This window comes from Ipomoea triloba, chromosome 1 (assembly GCF_003576645.1).
Source record: "Ipomoea triloba cultivar NCNSP0323 chromosome 1, ASM357664v1".
In the NCBI taxonomy this organism is placed as follows: domain Eukaryota; kingdom Viridiplantae; phylum Streptophyta; class Magnoliopsida; order Solanales; family Convolvulaceae; genus Ipomoea; species Ipomoea triloba.
The window spans coordinates 1,823,989-1,845,024 of NC_044916.1; the positions used below are offsets into that span (position 1 = coordinate 1,823,989).

Consider the following 21,036-nt stretch of genomic DNA (forward strand, 5'->3'; position numbering starts at 1 on the left):
GGGGGGGGGGGGGGGGGGGGGGGGGGGGGGGGGGGGGGTAAGGGTAATAGTTGGGGTGGTGATGGTTACTAAAATCTCTTGTAGTTTCTGTCAGTTCAATTACTACCTCCATTAAAATCTCTTGAAGTTCTATGAATGAATGCAGTTAATAGAACTGTAGATGCATATGCCATCATTGCAGTGCAGTTAATGATTTCATGGTATGCTGTTGATGATATCTCAATTTTTGTTTTTTGTTGCTTCTGGATTGTTTTGAGTTGTGGCTGTAACTTGCTAGTCTCAACTCTTCTTGTTGAAGATCATCACTTCTTTCCTCTGCTGATAGGTTTTTCGCTTGATATTTCCTTCTGTTACAGAGATTGTTTGTATTTATTATGGCAAACTCGAAAGGGCCATCTAGCATCAGAAATGTGTTGTACAGTGGGAAGAACTCGATATTGCCTCCTAAATGTCCATGTCCTAGCATATCCCCGTCGTATATTGAGTATGCCCCTTCTATCATACAAAAAGGTACCCCAAAACCGAGAGAAGGAAATTTGCACCATCAGCGTACTTCCTCTGAAAGTTTTTTGATGGATGAGCAACCGTCTTGGCTTGATGATCTTCTTAATGAGCCAGACACCCCGGTGTATAAAGGAGGTCATCGACGTGCGTCTAGTGACTCGTTTACATCCTCTGCATACGTGGATGCTGCTAATGTTGCAAACTCGGGTTACATAGTTCAAGATCATAACAAGTTCAGAAACCTGTTGCCTGTCCCTTCATGGGGATCCCAACTTAATTACCGTGGAGATGCTTGCCGCACTGCTTGCTTTGCAGATCCTAATGCTCCAAGCAAACACAAGAGTAGGGCAAGAGATGCATCTCCAAATAAAATTATCCATCCCAGTGGCATTCCCTCTCCTAGAGAAAATGCCATTCTTCAAAACTCAGAATCTTTATATTCACCGCAAGAAGATGACCTTGGAGATGCTTGGCACACTGCTTGTTATGCAGATCCTAATGCTCTAAGCAAACACAGGAATAGGAAACGAGATGCATCTCCAAATAAAATTACCCATCCTAGTGGCATTCCGGTTCCTAGAGAAAATAACATTCATCAAAACTCAGAATCTTTATATCCACCGCAAGAAGATGAAAGGGCACAATCTCCAGGAACTGTCAAGCATGATGCAGTTGAATCTGGTCCAGCTGATACAAAAAGCTCTGCAGAAAAGGAATCTTCTCTTGCCATGATCTCTGTTTCAGAAACAGACACAAAACGTGCAAAGCAGTATGTCTTACATATTAGCAAACCCCTCATTCCCCTAGCTAAGTTGCAAGATAATCATCATAGCGGTCTTATTTTTCTGTTCTCTTGTTTGGTATATCATCATTTCCCATATCTAGCTGTTGTTCAATGTACAGCTAAACATCTAAAACTTTTGCATTATTTACTGTCTCACAATGTTGTTTTTTCTTATAAGAGTCTTCTTTTACTGAAATGAGAAAATATAGAATGTTTGCAACAAGAGAATACTTTGCAGTTCAATTAACTTAAGAAACGCTATGTTATGCAGGCAGTTTGCTCAACGTTCACGAGTCAGGAAGCTGCAATACATAGCTGAGTTGGAAAGAACCGTCCAAGCTCTACAGGCACATACCATCATCAGCTTAATAAGAGATTTAACTTGGATTGTTGTATTTTCCTAGATAGTTTGGATAAGGTAGTTGAAATTGTTCATGTTACTCCTTTCTTTCATTACAGGTGGATGGTTCTGTAGTTTCTGCAGAGCTTGAATTCTTGAACCAGCAAAATCTTATTTTGAGCATGGAGAATAAAGCTTTAAAGCAGCGATTAGAAAGTTTAGCTCAAGAACATCTTATAAAGTATTGTAAGTTACTCAATTCGTCAGTTCATTTGTTGTAGTATTGAATTACTTGGGCTAACATGATTCTTCCAATTGTGCGAAATTGGTGACAAGTTCCATGATCTTTGGTTCTAACTTAAATTCTAGTACACTTTCTGATGGTTGTTCTGTTGGTCACACATTCTAATGACTGTTTGAAAACATGTAGCTTTCTTTTTCTACTTGGATTATTTTCAGCGTAAAGATTTAGTTAACTTGATTCATCCCTTGAAGGGCAAGTTCATTGTCTGTGATTGACTTGATGCTTACCAATTTGAGAAAATATTCCGATTCTCATAAAGTTCAGTTTTATTTACTCCCTCGGAAATTGATACCGTAAATGCTATATGTGCAGTGGAGCATGAGGTACTAGAGAGAGAAAGAGGAAGATTGCGAGCTTTGTATCAGCAACGCCAGCAGCTAGCACTGCCTCAACTGCAAAAGCCACTGTATTCTGGCCATCGACTTACCAAAAGCGTAGATTTTGATAAACAATTCGCTAACCTATCTATGAAGGAATAAAGAAGGCAGTTCTGACTGTGAACCCATCTCAGGCGAACTTCAAGTTTGACCGCTCATAGCTAGGACGTTTATGACCTCCCCTGACTGCTCCTCAGCCGATTATGCTTCGGGATCAACAAATCAAGGTTTACTATGCGTGTGATAGAACTCTTGCAGTTCTCACCCCCTCTGCCAGCTCGGCTGCTTCTCACAGCATCTGCTAGTAACTCCATTTTCAGTTCCATCTTTTTCGGTTTTATTTATTAAAATTAGTACAGCTTTGATGTGCACCTGGTGGGTGATGCCAGAGAATAGCATATTATCTGGCAATTGACTGACCTGAGGTGATTGCTTCATGCATGATTCCCCAAATCCTTGTATGATCAAGTGATTGAGTTCATCATATCAGTTTCCTTTCGTGAATTCCATTTTGTGCTCTTGCCTTTTGATGAGGAGTGGAATGAGGGAAATCTGATTTGTTGGTAGTTGTTTTTGTTCTTTTGGTATTGGCTTTGTGGCAGCACAAATTCTCTCTTTTACCTTTTGACATAGCTAATGACTATACGGTATTCTCATCACTATAAGATTTAGTATGTGTTTGTATATGATATTCTCATCACTATAAGACTAATCCACATTTGCATTTTGTATTCTCATCACTATAAAACTAATCTGCATTCAGTTTGAGTTGCACTCACAAAGTTTGACTCTTACTTAAAAGAAAGTCCGACTCAAAAATCAAAATTCTTTGACATTTCGCACCCTTTACAAGAATTGAACATTTTGATGTGATGTGAAGTAGAGTTGTCGAAATGGTTTGACGGGGTGGGGCCGCCAAAACCCGCCATATGGTGGGGCAGGTTAAAAAAACTCGTCAAAATACGGATCTATGGGCGGTCACCTCGCCTCGCTGCCTTAAAAGTGTAGATTAATCGAATTGTTAGAGTATATATATTAATTTTTTTTATATAATTCATTATACTATTATATTTGATTTTCAAGTTGGGCCATCTATATATTGATGTAATGAAAGTTTTATGTATATATCTTAAGAACTTTTTAATTTTATTAAAATATTTTAACTACATAAAAAATCAATTCAATTAACTAAAAAATAAAAAGTTCAATTCAATCAACCATTAAAATAATTTACAAGTTTAATTAATCTAATTTGGCTATTAACCGAATTAACACCCCTATTCGAATTTGGCTTCCGGAAGCCATAAAATTACTGGAGTATCAAATATTGGCAAATTATATGGTGTACCCTAGATCGAAACCACGATATACAAAATTTATACGCATAAGATACAAAATTTAATAAATCAAGACAAAAAAAATCACAACACAAGACACATCCACATATTGTATATTTACTTATTTTTTAAATCTGATTTAAGTACATAATTTATGTTAATAAACACAATTTTACACATGAATTCGTAACATAAGACACAATTATTAATTCATATTATGTACAAAATTCACTCTTAAGTTACATAATTTCATAACACAAGATACAAAATTTCAACACATACATACACCAAGATTCATAGCATATATATATATATATATATATATATATATATATATATATATATATATATATATATATATATATATATGTTATTTTGTTCCCCTCCCATAGTTCCTAGTACATTGTGAATCCTTGTGAATGGTAAGGAATTAAGGATTGTCAAATATTAATATTGCAAAGGAAGGGCACATCAGTAAATTCGTTAGTAGTTTAGGCCTTAGGGTTCAACTTAGAGCATCCCAGTCTCATATAAGAAGCTCATCTTCTTCCTCTTCTCCCTCTCGAAACGGCGAGTTCTCTGCACTTTACTCTTCAAGGTATGAGATTCATCCTCTACTCTTCTCTCTCCGCCCCCGAATATACTAGCTGTAGTATACTTGTGATATTGATATTTTTTTTTTGTATGATTTTTTAGATTGATCGATTGTTTAGATATTCAGTGTTGAATTCTGATGTCCGGCAACTTGTTTGAATTTAATTTTTTTTTTGGTGAATAGCAACTTGTTTGAATTGCATTCGTGATTTATGTATTAAGGAATGAACCTTTTTTTTTTTGAAGTGTACTCGCAATTTAGTCTATTTGACTTGATTGAGTTTCCTCTTAACTGTATGAACAGGCCGGTAGGAGGGGTTTGAGTTTGACATCTAGCTGAAGAAAAATGTCAGGGTAAGTTAATTTTTTCCCCTGATTTCTCTTGTTCAATGTGATAGTTTGCATCTTGTGGTGATGTGGTAGTATAGTTCATTTAATTCAATGAATTGATGAATGTGTTTAATGATTTTGGTAAACTGTACTGTGTTTGAAAGAAGGTAGGGTTACAAGTTTGTGGTGTATTTAGATGCTTGTAAAAGAGGAAGTATGATTGTTTTTTTGTCAAGTTTATCTATTTTAAATCTACATTCACTAAGAAAGTGCTCAGACAATCCACTGCAAAGACTCGAAAAATTTTAATTTCTCTTGCAATAGTGGATGTTTGCATCCGACCTTGGTGGCTGGGTAGAGTAATCCTGTCACATGCTATGCTTTGTTGCTTGTGTATTTTGCAAAACGCACCAAAATTCAAGCAATACCTTATGGCCATGTTATGCCATTTTAATAGAATTTCTTGCATCTTTGTTGGCCTATTTGGTGGTGGATGGTGGTGTTGTGTTTCGAGACGCCATGGTTTAGTGGAAACAAACTACTGGGAGCCACTTTACTATTAATCATGAAAAGAATTAATTTCAGAAGGTTGCATCTTACATTTTTTTTTAAAAAATCAAACCTTAGGAGGTGAATGGGATAATCTCGGAGCAGTATCTTTTCAGTGGTTGGTTTATGTTCTGGAATGGGTTACACGATTTAAATGCTTTCTGAATTCTCTTTTTTTTTTGCTCTGCTGCTTCATTTAGTGCTATGGAATTTTTCTAGGCTGTTTGTCTTCTAACTTCTATTTCCTATAATTTCAGAGAGGATGTTGTTGTTGCTGCTGCGGAGACACCTGCCCCAGCCATCGGGGAGCCAATGGACTTGATGACTGCTTTGCAATTGGTGTTGAAGAAGTCTAAGGCTCATGGAGGCCTTGCTCGTGGACTTCATGAAGGCGCTAAGGTGATTGAGAAGCATGGAGCACAACTTTGTGTTCTGGCAGAGGATTGTGACCAACCAGATTACGTCAAACTGGTGAAAGCCCTCTGTGCTGATCACAACGTCAATTTGGTTACAGTGCCCAGTGCTAAAACTCTTGGCGAGTGGGCTGGTGTAAGTAATTTAATAATGCTAGTTTCTGCATCCCAAACCAGGATTCATAGTCTTTGTGCTCTGAATTATACATTCTTTACTACCAAATTTGTCAGCTCTGAAGTGTAAAAGTTTTAACTAGAAATTCTAGGTTTTTAGAATGCTTTTACTGCTAGACCTTTTACTTAAGAGTATGGATTTTTCTTGTATCTCTAATTCTTACTGATATTCTTTTGCAGTTGTGCAAGATTGATTCTGAAGGGAAGGCAAGGAAGGTTGTTGGTTGCTCCTGTGTTGTTGTGAAGGTACGGTACATTAAACCTCGTAGCTCTTTTACTATGAGATCTGTTATTGGCTGTCAAGCTAGAACATTTTATTTATTGGAAAGAATTTGGACTAAATCTAGGGAAATTTTGGATGAAAAATGATTTGCCAAGAGATAGAAGTTCGAAGTGTATCTTTATACGTTTGATGAATTGTTCTGCAGGATTTCGGAGAAGAGCATGAAGGCTATCATATAGTTCAGGATTACGTTAAGACCCGTTAGATAGCTGATGGATGAAGGTCTCTTGCACACAAAACTGCCTTCTTTGCATTTGAGAAATGAATGATATGTTGAAGACATTGTCTTGAACTGTGTTTTTGGTTATGTTAGTTTGAAGTAGATTGAGCTTAATAGACAAATTGTGAGGATTTTCACTTGATGGCCTGTCCATCATATTTATTTTTGGGCACAAATCTCATCCGAACTTGACAATTTAATCTGATTGCTTTATTTATTTGGTCTTGATATTTCACATGTTTTGCTCATGGTACATTAACAAACCAATTGCAACCAGAGTATAATATCAACAACCTCTTTTTTGGATGATGAAGAAAATTTGCAGTGATTGAAATTGAAATCTTGTTCTTGTGTAATAGTTTACAAATTATAACTATACTAAATTGAAATAACGTTCTTGTGTAATACGTAGTAGTTTACAAATTACAATTGCGAATAATTATATAATAACTTGTGCAAATTATAACTGCACAATAGTTATTGTGTGGACTGTGGTACATAGCTGTGTGGATTATAGTTGGTTATTGTGTGTATCACAGTGGTACACAGTTTTGTGGAGTATAGTCCAAAAATGATGTTTTGCGCATTTATTTCCCACTGTAATATACATTTTTGTAACTTATAATGTATATTACTCTAACAACATAAGCACATTATCTTACTCCAATTTTTTTTAAATTCTAAAACTCATAATGTACATTACTCTAACATCATTTTGAACGGTGGTCCACATAGCATAACTGCACTAGGAAGACTTTTTGCACCAAGTTCACTAAGAAAGTGTTGGTGAAAAACAAATTCGGAGAGTGTTGGTAAAAATTAAAGAGTGCAGATTCAAATTTAGAAGTACTGTTAATGGAAGGAATTAGGAGATATTTACAAACGTAAAAACCTTGTGCAAAAGTAATCAAATCTGGAAGTACATAGTCCAATAAGAAAAGGGATTCAGTTTACAAAAGATTATTAATTACAGTATAGCTACTACATATGATAATTCAAGGGACATGAAGAAAGTAGTCATATATCTAAATGAAATATATCCAGAGGCTATCTTTCTCAGCAATGGTCTAGGATCTGTATTTCAGGTTTCTGGTTCATGGTTTTCACAGAGCAGATTGTTTCTCTGGGCAGAAGAGTAATAATGCGATTCAAGTTCTTTAAGGCTAGCAGCCGCCTCCTCTCCGATTCTAGCTAACATGCGGTCTGTTTTCTCGGCCAGTTGGTTAAATTCCTCGGTTCTTTGCTCTACGTGATCATTTAGCGATGCAAATCCAGAAAAGATGGCGGTTTGCTTCAACTCTGACACCAACTTTAGCAGTGAGTCAGCTGTCTGAACCTGTTCACACATTAAAGTAATCAAAGGGAACAACGAGAACTATTTAATCATATACATATATCTGGCAACAAAGATACAACTATTTAATCATTCATGCATATATTTGTAACGAAGATAGAACTATTTGATCAAACATATATAGATAGGTTAACGAAGATGTCAAGGCTTGGTATGAGAGATTATATGGGGATTATTTACAACTGGGCAGCAGTTGGATCGGTGGAGAGAGGGGGGATGCTTAGGGTGGGGGGTGGGGGGAATGGGCCTTCATGTCTCGGGGGAAGGTGCTAGCATTACTTTCCACATAGCAAATTATTCTATGGACCCGCAAGGTGGACCCGGGTCCAAAATACACAATTTACATACTAAATGTTCACAATTGTGAACATTTAGTATGTAAGTTGTGAACATTCAGTATGTAAATGGACACGAGTTCATCTTGCAAGGTGGATCTAGGTCCATGGTATAACTATTGCTTTCACATATATCAAGGCTTTCATTCGATTCTTCCACCAAAATTCCAATCGACCATATTAAACTATGGTGTGCCTATAAAACTTTCACGTGTATTATGCAAAAGAATATGCAGAAGACTCCGTCTCTGTTAAAGGTACTGTGGCTCTCACCTAATTGCCAAATTTCTAATATTGACAGTGAAAAATTGGAAAATCTTAAAAGATTCAAGTCTTACAATGGTTCGGCAATTTGAAAAATCAGGCAGCTATGGACACAGTAGTGTGAAGTTAGAGGTAACGCACAAAATGGTCGTGCAAACTCAAACTACTAGATACAAGTGTTTTCAGCCTAGATGTTTATCACTTTCCTATTCCAACCAAATGACCACCGATAATGATTGTGCAAACTCAAACAACTAGATATAAGTATTTTCAGCCTAGATTTTTATCACTATATCCTGACCAAATGACCACCGATAATGGAAGACCATACGAAAGCAATTTAGCAATTCGCAAAGTAAGGACACAGTGGTGCACAGATCTGTACCACTGCCATCAAGAAAAGATATCTTACCATTCTGGATGCTCGCACCTCCATCATAAAAGCTTCTTGGGAATTTCTAACCGGTGGATCATTCACCTATTTTGTACATGAAGAGCATCAGGAACAAGCCACTCAAGCACAAGAACAACAAATTGCAGGAGTAGGTTAGAACGGAAATTGAATGTTCAATTTTTGAAGACTATTTTTTGTGTACCAAAGGTTCATTTTTTGTGTAATAATGATCCTTCAGTATAAAAAAAATGAACATTTTTACATGGTCCACGGTATAATTTGCCGCTTCTTTCACTACAGCCCCTTTCTTACAAATTCAGCAGTGTTTTTCCCCATTCCTAATATCCAGTACCAGTAGGTTAATCTAGAAAAGAATTCAAAGAATCTCTATATCATGGTTGAAGTATGTGCTAGGCGCTAGTCGGGCGGTAGAGGAGGGCCTAGCACCTAGACGGCCTAGGCGGGCGACTATGCGGCTAACTAAAATAAAAATAAAAAAAAATAAAAAAAAAAAAAAGTGCACGTGCGTGGGTGTATATATGTCATATATATAATGAAAAAAATTAGCAAGGAAGAGCTGACCGGATTAACTCGGTTAACTCTATCGAAATGGACAAATTAACTCAGCCGAGTTAGGCGCTACCCACTAGGCGAGCGCCTAGGAGGAAAATCGCCACGGTCTAGGGGCACCTAGACCGATATTTGCAACAGTGCTCTATATAGAGAAACTCCATCAGTAATGGAGGCACTACTTTCAAACAGATTGGTAACCATTCAGACATGATTTTCTTACAAATTTTGCATTTTGTTTGCGAGAAAACACACAGAGAGAGAGATATGGAGTGATGACTTGTACCCGTGCAACATTAACAATGAAGCTGAAATTGTCAACAATGCTCCCAATATCGTTGTCGACTCTCTGCAACAAAGTCTTCTGCTTCTGCGCCGCCGCAGCCGCGGCCGCAGCAGTGGGGCCGCCTCCTCCCCCACCTCCGAGCCCTCCCTTATTCATTATTAGTTTGATTCCAAGCTAAGCTCACAAACACACAGACACAAGAGGAGCAATTAGGATTGAGAAAAAAAACATCGAAAAGCACTACACCTTTACCCTAATTGCAGAGAAACCTCATAGCATAAGAATGATTTACGCGAACCTATCATAAACAAAGCTAAAAGTTCCCGGCTGTTGGAGACAACGACGAATTTTAGATTTGGCAGAGGAATTCGAAGCCAAAATCGCCGGAGTGAAGACTGGAAGACAGTACACACTACACACTACAGACGCTGACCACTGCTATGAAAGACTGGAAGACATACCTGTCACTGCCGGTCGTCACCTCGCCGGAGATTGTCGCCGCCTGCCGCGTCGCCACTCGCCAGTCAAATACTCGGAGTCTCGGACAATGGGAATGGGGAATTGGGGATTTTAATGACTTACCATTTACAAATTAGAATTTGTTATGAAACAAAACAAAATGGTGGATGTCCAAGCTATGATTCGAACCTTGGACCTCTTGCTTAAAACTCAAGGCTTAATCCACTTTGCTACTACTACCATTGATGATTAAAGGGAGAACATTTAATACCTAAATGTTTCCTGGAAAGCTAGATGAAGCTAGTCCCAGATGAAGACAAAAGCTATGGTTTAGGGGGAATCGATCCCGTGACCATAGGGCGGCAAGAGACTCTAGGCTTTTGACAAAGCCAGCAAAGCTAAGCGGCAATTATGAACCATCCCTGTACATATATATATTTATTTATTCATTTCTGGGTACTATAAATACCCCTTCACTCCTCTGTAAAAGATCATCCAGAAACATCATCAATACATATTGCTTCTTCCTCCCATTCCAGTTTTTGTGTTTTCATTGAGATTATCATAGTTAGTAATATTATTTACAACACGTTATCAGCACGAGTGTTCTACCCAAACCCACAACAATCACTTCCACCATTTTTTCCAGTGAACACCAAACCCACGACACCATTTTTTCCGGCCAAAATAAAATAGAAACCAACAACAAAATAATGAAGTTCGACGGCGACGAACCATGACCGACACAGCAACCTCACACCTTTCCGAACTACCACCATCCCTCCTTCACTCCGGCCCGGCACATCATTGCACCGCCATAGCCGAACTCTACTTCGCGCTATCTCCCTCTCTCTCTCTCTCCGGCGAAGAAGCAAAAGAAAATAAAAGTTGAAATGGGTTTGCTTTCTTCCTCTAATTATGGATTAATTAGTATTATTATTATTATATTAAAAAACAATTTTAATTAATGGGGTAGCCGTGCTACCCCATGTGACTTCTTTGAAGTGTGGGACTTTGTTCCCCACTTGCTTTTAATTAAAGAAAATATTATATATATATATATATATATATATATATATATTATACTTCTAATATTATAATATATATATTATGATATAATAGATAGAATTTGTTATATATATACATGATTATTATGTGACAATTATTTTGTCACAATTTGCTCTCTTATGCTATGGCCATGCGAATCAACATGAAATAAAATTTGGCATAATAAATATTATGCTTTTGGCCATAAAATTTATCCCATATGTTATAAATGAAAGGTATTTTGATATGTTTATCAAAATCATGGGATAAAAATGTATAATTATGCTTGTTTGGCATATGCTATCTCCAAATTAAATACCATATGGAGAAAATTGGATGATAAATCATGTGATGCCTAATCTTTGAAAGATATGTGCTTCAAAGAAGCAAATAAATGCATTATCACTTTTGATTGGATCCAAGAACAATAAGAAAAATGTATGTGTTAAGTATAGTGCAACCACACATACAATACGTGAGCAAAAGAATTTTTGCACACTGAATAAGGAAGGGCTCTAGTAGAGCTGACCAATATATAATTGCCTGGATCTAATTTAACTTCACCTAGAAGGTGAACTAAGAGCACTAATTTTTATTTGTCACCCCTTGGCACAAGTCTTAGATCGATTATGAATATTTTGATCCACAGTCTTTAAATCAATCCCTGAAGGATTGCTATGATCAATAAATTCATAATCTGCTATTGACTAAATCTGAGATTTTATGATGGTGAATCCCTCTGAATATGACAGTATAATATAGTATTGTTTCACACGTGAAACTATATTAGAAGAACTATTGAAAGACAATATCAAGACTCCATTGAGTTTTAAAGGTAATAATCTTGTACTCCAGTAGAAGTACATAATTAACCTTGTACTCCGGTAGAAGTACATGAGTAACATTGTACTCTAGTAGAAGTACATGGAAAATCATACTAAATAATGTGAGTCATTTTGTCTTTTATATGATGGTCATATTGTACTCCAGTAGTAGTACATGACAAAATTATGCTAAGTGTTTTTGAAGGAGTATTATTCTTCGAGTTCCAAACCTTCACACTTGGCAATACGTTTGGACATTGGGATATTTTCTAATAAGGCCCGGAAGACCTCGAACAGGGAATGACCTTTGGGTGACTAATGACATGGTTAATGAATGAAGTCTGCAACTTCTATCTTTAGCATTATGCTATATGCTTGAAAGTCAGAAGTGAATCACATCATGATGGTTTGCCTGAAGCAAATAAGTTATGGATTTAATTAATCTCACCATTCATGAATTTATTTGGCATTTATCCTCCATATGATTATATAAATAGCATCATAATGCATATAATGTGAATGCATCGCATTACCAAGTAAATGATTTAACCATGTGACACTATACATGTTATATGTTTGCATATTTTTTTTTGTGCAATTCTTTTAAAATTTTATAAGACCCAAATTGTTTTGGCATGAGAAATTGGGTCGCTTTGGGCAAGCATAATGAGTCAGATATTTTTGGGATATCAAAGGATATCAAACTTGATTGAATCAAGATCTGACTCACTGCATATCATGATTATTCCCCATACACCTAGTACGTACGTGATAAACATTTCCCAAATCTGCGTTTATATTCTTAGTATGCAGTCTATTTTACTATATCACCACCATAGCGTATCTCTAAGGGCTATTGAATGAAACTAGGTATATATATATATATGACAATCATAGAACTCCGTCTGATTGTCTAAATACCTAGAGCCTATTATAAGGGATCAATAGATACGCTGATTGCATACTTACTGAAGATCGATTCTCGGCATTAGGGGGAGATAAGGCCCAAATTTAAAATTTTATGAAATGCCGAGAAGTTCCATGAAATGGAAAAATCTTCATTAGTTAAATCCACGTACTAGTTATACTGAACCAGAAGTTCAACAGATAATCTATTTGCAATATGAGCAAATAATATGCCAAATATATATACTGATCATGCTTATCAGAAAAGAGTAACTAGGTCTTATATTTAATTCTCAATTTAGATCGTATATCTCTACTGATACTCCTTGACACCAGAAGTGTAGGAGGTCTATCAGTTTATGAGATAATGGAACACAATACTAGATCTAGTAAAGAAACATTACCACTCTTATCTTGATGAGAATAATGTCCTGAAGACGTTTGTCCAGATGACGAAAACCCTAGTAAGGTGCACCGATCAAACATAATACTAGGGATGCGGAACGCCAGATCCTAATATCTTTGGGAAATGTCAGCGATCTGGTTAATTTAGAAATTGTCATGAATGTGGGAGAAAATTATAATAGTTGTCGACAACACAAGCCTATATAATTGCTCATTTAAATAAACTGGATCCAGGTGAGGTGCTAGAAGCATCCTCATTATTGAATATTTAAAAGAGCAATTAAGGCATAGCTCAACTCGCTAAATACATTCTCTTTATAACACACACCATAAGGAGTTGCTCTACTCAGGCTGAGAAGATTACTTAGTAGGTGAGCAATCCTGACAAGGAATTGCCCTACTTTGTAAAATATATATAATGGGTGAGCAATCCTGACGAGGAATTGCCCCATGAAAATTATATGAAAGGTGAGCACCCTGAATATGTGTGTTTACACGAAAGAGAAATGAGAATGATGAGGTGGTATAATATAAAGCGAGTTTTGTAGCTCATGGTTCACGCAGAGACCCTTGATTGATTTTAATTTCCCACGTAGGATGACATTAAGTTCCGCTACATAACATCATTGGCAGAATGATAAAATTAGATGTGCAGTTGATAAACGTCATGACCGCATAATTATGGGTCATTAGACTGAGTAATTTCCTTCTTGAAGAAGGAAATGAATATGAGTATATTACGTGTCATTATGTGATCTTTAAAGGGTTGCGACTGGAGAAGTTACTCTCTCAAGTAGTAGGGTAATGAGCCATAAGTGTTCTTTAAAGGGTTGCTAATGAGCGTGGAGTTGCTACATTTGATAATGTTAGCTCATGCCTAAAAGACGGAATTTTTGAACGAAAGGCTTGGGAAACCCCAAGTATTATCTCGACCTGAAGATCGAGCTTCTTCTTGAAGAAGTTTTTATACACCAGTTAGCCTACTTGAAAAATGCCTTGAATATGAATAAATATCATTTAACGGTTATATCTCTTGAAGTAGATAAGGAACCGTTTAGACTCATGATACTTATCACACTAACGGTTGTATCTCTTGAAGTAGATAAAGAACCGTATAAGCTCAATGAGTATAATAAGGATATCAAAAGTCCATTAATTCATTATCGTTGGAGCACCATATAGGGACCAGAAGTTCCATAATCGCATCAGGTCTGATATTTTATATGCGATGAAATTTATAGCAACATTTAGTGCTTCTCCTATAATGAAATATTGGAACAGTGTTTAACATATCCTCCAATATCTTTGAGTTACAAAAGATTTTGGCATTTATGTGAGAAACCAATATATGGTTTTAATGGGCTACTTGGGTACTGGCTATTATTATTTTGATCCCAACGATGCCAAATCCCCAAAACTGGTTATACTAGATTTTATCACCATTGTCTTATAAGGAGACAATAAAGATAGTGTTGCATCTATAATAAATGGGTATATTATGATGTCAGTATTATACCCACGTGAGCTCTAGAAGAGTCACGGGATTATTCACCCCATTAATAATTGGACATATTTGTTCACAAAATCCCTTTCTATATTTTGGAGGTATATTTCATATAAGGGATTTGAAGATATGTTATCTTCAGGGGGAGTATCATTTACTTGAAGTATGAATATTATGCCCTGAAGTTTATATTGGGGTTATGGTTGCGCTCTTTTTCCCTTAGCTAAGTTTTTTCCCACTGGGTTTTCTTAGCGTAAGGTTTTTAATGAGGCAACCGGTGCAACACATAATTTAACATATATCATGTACTCTTTTCCTCATTAGGTTTTTCCCACTGGGTTTTTCTAATGGGGTTTTTAACGAGGCATGAGTATGGTATAGTAATCCTGAAGATTATACACTGAAAGTTTATGACTGGTTATCCTGAAGATTAAACCCTGAAGGTCATGAATGATTTATGGTTGTACTCTTTTTCCCTTAGCTAAGTTTTTTCCCACTGGGTTTTCTTAGCCTAAGGTTTTTAATGAGGCAACCTTATATAACATATGTTTTTGAAATACATCATGTACTCTTTTTCTCTTGACTAGGTTTTTTCCCATAGGGTTTTCCTAGCAATGTTTTTAATGAGGCATGAGTACTTGATCTTCAATGATGTCTTTATCAGGGGGAGCATATATTGTACTCTTTTTCCCTTACCCAAAGTTTTTATTCCCACCGGGTTTTTTTCTTTGGTAAGGTTTTTAACGAGGCAATATAGTGTTCATCCTTTGGACATCCAAGGGGGAGTGTTATGAAACAAAACAAAATGGTGGATGTCCAAGCTATGATTCGAACCTTGGACCTCTTGCTTAAAACTCAAGGCTTAATCCACTTTGCTACTACTACCATTGATGATTAAAGGGAGAACATTTAATACCTAAATGTTTCCTGGAAAGCTAGATGAAGCTAGTCCCAGATGAAGACAAAAGCTATTAGCTAAGGGGATTTGATCCCGTGACCTTAGGGCGACAGGAGCATCTAGCAGTTGACAAAGCCAGCAAAGCTAAGCGGCAATTATGAACCATCCCTGTACATATATATATTTATTTATTCATTTCTGGGTACTATAAATACCCCTTCACTCCTCTGTAAAAGATCATCCAGAAACATCATCAATACATATTGCTTCTTCCTCCCATTCCAGTTTTTGTGTTTTCATTGAGATTATCATAGTTAGTAATATTATTTACAACAGAATTTAAATAAATTTAAATTTTAAATATTGTATCATTTTAACTTTAATTACAAGTTCGGAACTTCACACTTTTAAAAATCTAACTAAATATCGGAAGGTACTGGTCATAATCGACCTTGACCAATTAGACCAAATCTATCATTTTTTGGTGTTGTGAACGTATGAGTTCCTTGATTAACTCCAACCAACTTCCCTAGTCTTATCCCAGTTTCTTCCCCGATGATCGATCAAATAAATAGTCTAATCATAAGAGTTAGAACCATAAGGACAGTTGGCAAAACTTGCATCTCTGCCAAGTGTATGCTATCCTCTCCTCTCTATTAAAAGCTCATTAATGTCCCTAAAGGAGGAGAAAAACGAGACCTAATACGCTTAAACGGACCAACCCAATTACAAACCCACTACTCCGTACTTAACATTTTTGCAACATCAATAATAATATATAATAGGTAATGCAATATTTTTTTTTGGTGACGAGGAAAATCTTCATTCCTCGAGGGAGCCTCGTTCATGCTTAATAGCCTAAAAATCACAAAAGAGAGTAAATAATACTTTTTTTTGAGTGTTTCTGACTCTATTACATTATAGTATATGTTCAACTTGCTAAAGCACAAAGACTCAACAACGCCTCCACTAAAGCTCGATCTCATGACCTCCCATTACTAGAAAGACTCGGTGCGACATACTCGATTGGTGCCTAACACAATGTATTGTTTATATTAGCATTGCATACACATCATTTGAAGACCAAAAACAAATCCATAGGCAAGACGGAAAAAAAATATATACTCAGTTATAAATAATTTTCTATAAAATTTTATTTTAATGACTTCACTTCTGCTAAAAAAAATTATTAAATTTTGTACAATAGATATGTTTGCATGATTATATCCTCTATATATATTAACTTGAATCACGAATCTATCTATGATCATCGATTGTCATACTCCTATACTTCTCTAACAGAGATAATAAGTTTACAGGCTTTTCTATGAATGATATGAGCTTTAGTCTTCCAATTCTGTATCTTCATCTTCGTCGTCCCCATTCTCCCTGTACCTCCATTGATCTCCAACGTTGAACTTTTCTTCCTCCGTTTCTTCACTGTCTTCATCTTCCTCGTAAGCTTCTTCCTTAACTGGCCAGGGCTTGTTCACTGCACTGAGATTGGCTGGAGAATCGATGGCGTTTTGGCGCCTTGCTTTTGCAGGGGGCGGCTTCAAGTTTGGCTTTGGCCTGCTTTGTTTCTGGGTCTTGGTATTTTTGCGTTTCACAGGATACGTGTCCTGAGCAACATCTTCATCCATCTCGTTTTCTGTAGCAGCGGGTTGAGCATTCTTGGCGCTCTCATCTGGGAAATGCCTGGGGTGTTCCTTCCTCAAATGAAGATTCAGCTTGTACTCATGGATGTAAGCTTTATCGCACCCTTCGTATGGACAGATGTAAGGGCGGTTGGATGATGCAGAAGCGTGAACTGCTCCAGAAGATTTTGCGGTTTTGTTTGGCTTCTCAACAGGCTGGCTGTACTTTGTTGCATCAGGCATGGCTGTCTGCAAAAATAGTACTCCAAAGTCCAAAACTGTTAATTAGAATCAACACAAGTGACCATATGTCGTTGTTAATAGAAGGACTATATATAAACACACACGAAGCCATAATATATATGGTTCGGCTCTCAAGAGAACCTGTGGACAAATCCAAACCATTGATCTAGTAGATCTAATGGTTGAAAATAAAGAAAAAAAAAGGATGGGATTGTTTCCATTAATATTCCAAATTTCAGAGGTTTGTAATATTTATGAAATGATCCCATTCCTTTTCTACTTGATTTCCTATCCATAAGATCTTGCAGATTGATGGTTTGAATTTGTCCACAAGTTCTCACTTGGAGAGTAATTCTCATATGAACCGGATTATATATATATATATGAAAAATTCTAAAGTACTAATCAGCACTAGTGTCTTTTACACCGGATACAACTATGTATGTTTCTTGAGTTGTACCGTAATGTCAACTCAACCCCAAAAACATACATGGTTATATCCAGTGGCACCAGTGCCGGTCAACACCTTACAAATTCCTATGGTGTGAAGAAATTATGAGAAATGGATTTTGTGTGTGTGGAAGCAAAGGGAGTGTTAGCATGTATAAAGCTCCACTTTTACTAGACCTAATGCGCCCTTCCCAAGAAGAAGGTGATATTGAAGAGTAATGCCAACCTTCTGATGAGCAGATGCAACGTGATTTTTGAGCTTGTACTCATGTGCATATCGCTTTCCACATTCCGGGTAAGGACAGACGTGATAATTCTCTTGTGAATGCGTCTTCATATGTGATTTTAGGTTGAAATCCAACGAGAAAGCCTGCAAAGAAAGAAAAAGACAGGACGGGATTAAAGCCGTAGCACAACAGACCAGGTAAAGGTGTTGCAGAAACATCAGCCTTCCAATAACAACTTGTGTGTATCATGTCTATATGTTTGTGCATGTGTTGTCGTGTTTCCCTCTACATATTTATCAAGAATATCTTAGTCATTGAAGAATACAACAGTAGATATCTTGTGCAATAATTGAAGTAACTACGAAACATATGATGAGAATTTTAACCTAGGAAAACTTGTTTTAGCAGTCATATGGTCAATATGCAGATACCTTAAACAAAGAAGATGGATGACAAATAGAAAAGGTCAAGCATTCTACGATCAATGAAGAATTACCTTGCCACAGCCCTCATGCGGACACATATAGTTTCTCTCCCCAGTATGAATAAGAAAGTGTCTCTTTAGCTTTGAGCTATCCAAAAATTTCTGCAGATTAAAATTAGAATTCAGTTTCCTTGCACAACATGCTCTGGCAGAAATACAAATCAACAAAGCAATTCATAAAGGAAATATGCCTGAACTAGCAAAATGTGGAATACAATAAATGACAGAATTCTTCATTAAATCAGAATAGAACAAGCAAAGGCAGCAATCTCTCTCTCTCATGAATCCTTCAAGTAGAAAGGATTACAGGAATCTCTAACATCACGAGTATGTAAAAATAATTAACTTTATTAAGATAAAAACGCAGAAAAATAAAATAAAATCATGCAAAATGGCTTTTGTTAATTTGAAACAAATAGCGAGACCGAGTATTTCTCGGTTGCTTAAGATGAAAATGCCAACAACACAAAATAAGTTCACTACCACAACACTCATTTACCAAGTCATCTGACATGTAAGTTTTTTTTTTTTTTTTTTAACCATAAAATCAGCATATACAAGACAGAGAATACCTTTCCACAATTCTCATAGTGACAAATATATTGTCTCTCGCCATGGATATGAGAATGCTTCCTCAGAGCACCAGCATCAATAAATGTTTTTCCGCAGCCTTCATAACTGCAAAGGAAGAGAACATCAGTAGCTGGTTTTGGCTCGGGTTCTGGAACTTCTGGCTCTTCCGGCTTCTCCTTCAAAGCTTTCAGTGTGGCCTCTGGTACAAGTGAAAAGGAATAGCTTCACTGATTTGGTTTGAGTTGGTTCAATAAAGTGGCCAAAATACTGAGTATACTTGTGCAGAAAACAACCACTTGGTACATACATAATTTAACAGCCATTATCTTTTACTGATAACATTCGAGAAGAACAGTAACAGCACTATGGATAAAAAAAAAAAGCAATCAGAATTCAGAACTAACCATTAACCCATTTTAAAAGAAAGCACTTCCCACCAGTTGCTACAACATCTTGTGGGACCCTGGCACGAGATAAAGCAGCAAACTTAATAAAAGAACTGGGCATACTAGACAAAGTAGGCACGAGGACTTAAACATTGCTCTACAAATATTTAAACAGTTTGAAATTAGCAAGCAACACAACTATGTTCAATAATTGAGTCAAATTCCAATGCTAATAGTAATAATGTAGTATGTAAACATTGCATTCATGCAATTTGAGATCATTCAGAATTGCTCTGAAGCTAAGAGAAGACTTTGAACAATACTAAAAACACATTCCACAATCCCCCAATGATATTGCTACTTCTCGACCAGCATGCTTTCCAGTTTCCACATAGTTATAATCAGCCAACCCTTAAGAAACTAGCAGGCACATGAAGCACCTCTAAATTGGTGGCAAAAGTGCATATTAGGTGCAAAAAAAGTATGAATTTGAGATTCGTGGTTCTCACAGTGTCTTCAACCCCATGAAATTTGACTCTTTATCCATTTCACAGAATTGTTAATTGTTGTTAACTAAAGGATCACCTTTATCCCTTTCTAGGATCATTAGTGACCATCCTCAATCATATTTAGTTATAATAAACAAAGACAGGCAACACTGTCCAAACTTTAGTTAAGGCTACTCCATGCTGCCTGTTACCTGAATCAAATTTATTTACACAATGGGCAATCCTAGTCAAGTTGGTCAAAGTTGTTGACTTAATAACCACAAATTACAAGTTCGACTCCAAGCATGAGCAATCTATTGGGGACTTTCTTGGTTTGAGCACGTCTTTTATGGGCAACCTAAACTGGTGTACCTTCTTGTTATGGTCCTGTACTGATTAGGGTCAAAAGTCCGATAATGGCTAAGCCCTACTGTTTTTCTCGTCACTCAAAAAAAAAAAAAAAAGTTTTTCTCGTCACTCAAAAAAAAAAAAAAAAAAAAAAAAAAAAAAAAAAAAAAAAAAGTATTCACACAATCTTTCAATAGTAGTGCATGGAACCAAAGGCAATTCAACTTCCAACCAAAATATTCAATTTAGCTCCATCTTAACACCTTAACATTTATGCTCACTAAGAACCCAAACCTTCAAATTAGATCAAATTTAACACTATTCACTCCTCATTCCTCAATTCCATGCACCAATTTCCCGTCATCGAAGACAACCAGAAAATAACATCACAAAACACATCACACATCATGCGTAAAGTCGACGATTTTGTTACCATTCCTTAAACCATTTGGTGGCGGGAGCTTTGGACTTGGTGATGGGGCGTCTATCGAAGAGGTTGTGAAATGCCGGAGGTTCCATCTAATCGGACGCCGGCGCCGGCGCTCGCCGGATGGATACTTCTTCTCGCTGAATTGCTAGGAATCGGAGCTAGGGTTTGGATTGGTGGGAGTTCGCAGTACCATTTGGCGGCAATGGAGATTTTGGGAATGAGCGCTCGATAGTCGACATAGTAATTTTTTTTATTTTTTTTCTTTTTCTTTTTTTAGGAACATTCATACCTTATACGGATTAGATTCCTTGTAGT

General features: G+C 36.6%; 4 protein-coding genes and 1 pseudogene across 5 annotated transcripts in view; 3 read left to right on the top strand and 2 right to left on the bottom strand.

Moving 5' to 3' along the window:
* LOC116027323 overlaps positions 1 to 3,015 on the top strand; it is a 4,827-nt pseudogene extending 1,812 nt beyond the window's left edge.
* LOC116027221 (sterol 3-beta-glucosyltransferase UGT80B1) overlaps positions 1 to 21,036 on the top strand; it is a 713,221-nt gene that overhangs the window by 149,244 nt on the left and 542,941 nt on the right. The window lies entirely within an intron of this gene.
* LOC116027804 (40S ribosomal protein S12-like) lies at positions 4,139 to 6,439 on the top strand. The gene is made up of 5 exons (XM_031269564.1): positions 4,139 to 4,244; positions 4,545 to 4,594; positions 5,377 to 5,668; positions 5,887 to 5,952; positions 6,135 to 6,439. The coding sequence occupies exons 2-5, from the start codon at positions 4,587 to 4,589 to the stop codon at positions 6,192 to 6,194; spliced, it is 426 nt and encodes a 141-aa protein (XP_031125424.1). The 5' UTR covers positions 4,139 to 4,244; positions 4,545 to 4,586; the 3' UTR covers positions 6,195 to 6,439.
* LOC116027760 (mediator of RNA polymerase II transcription subunit 22a-like) lies at positions 7,103 to 10,014 on the bottom strand. Its single transcript, XM_031269507.1, has 4 exons — positions 9,874 to 10,014; positions 9,413 to 9,586; positions 8,575 to 8,640; positions 7,103 to 7,545 (listed from the first exon to the last, which is right to left on the bottom strand). Exons 2-4 carry the CDS (start codon positions 9,566 to 9,568, stop codon positions 7,291 to 7,293), a joined length of 477 nt encoding a protein of 158 aa, XP_031125367.1. The 5' UTR covers positions 9,569 to 9,586; positions 9,874 to 10,014; the 3' UTR covers positions 7,103 to 7,290.
* Positions 16,595 to 20,996, bottom strand: LOC116027446 (zinc finger transcription factor YY1-like). Its single transcript, XM_031269087.1, has 6 exons — positions 20,725 to 20,996; positions 19,474 to 19,532; positions 19,069 to 19,268; positions 18,509 to 18,598; positions 18,012 to 18,155; positions 16,595 to 17,341 (listed from the first exon to the last, which is right to left on the bottom strand). Exons 1-6 carry the CDS (start codon positions 20,808 to 20,810, stop codon positions 16,799 to 16,801), a joined length of 1,122 nt encoding a protein of 373 aa, XP_031124947.1. The 5' UTR covers positions 20,811 to 20,996; the 3' UTR covers positions 16,595 to 16,798.

Coding starts and splice junctions, on each gene's coding strand:
- LOC116027760 (XM_031269507.1), bottom strand. CDS start 9,568: ATGAATAAGGGAGGGCTCGGAGGTGGGGGAGGAGGCGGCCCCACTGCT. Junction 8,641..9,412: donor TCATTGTTAATGTTGCACGG/GTACAAGTCATC, acceptor TGTACAAAATAG/GTGAATGATCCACCGGTTAG. Junction 7,546..8,574: donor AGGTGCGAGCATCCAGAATG/GTAAGATATCTT, acceptor ATGTGTGAACAG/GTTCAGACAGCTGACTCACT.
- LOC116027446 (XM_031269087.1), bottom strand. CDS start 20,810: ATGGAACCTCCGGCATTTCACAACCTCTTCGATAGACGCCCCATCACC. Junction 19,533..20,724: donor ACCAAATGGTTTAAGGAATG/GTAACAAAATCG, acceptor ATCTCGTGCCAG/GGTCCCACAAGATGTTGTAG. Junction 19,269..19,473: donor TCTTTTAAAATGGGTTAATG/GTTAGTTCTGAA, acceptor CACTTGTACCAG/AGGCCACACTGAAAGCTTTG.
- LOC116027804 (XM_031269564.1), top strand. Junction 5,669..5,886: donor CTCTTGGCGAGTGGGCTGGT/GTAAGTAATTTA, acceptor ATTCTTTTGCAG/TTGTGCAAGATTGATTCTGA. Junction 5,953..6,134: donor GCTCCTGTGTTGTTGTGAAG/GTACGGTACATT, acceptor ATTGTTCTGCAG/GATTTCGGAGAAGAGCATGA.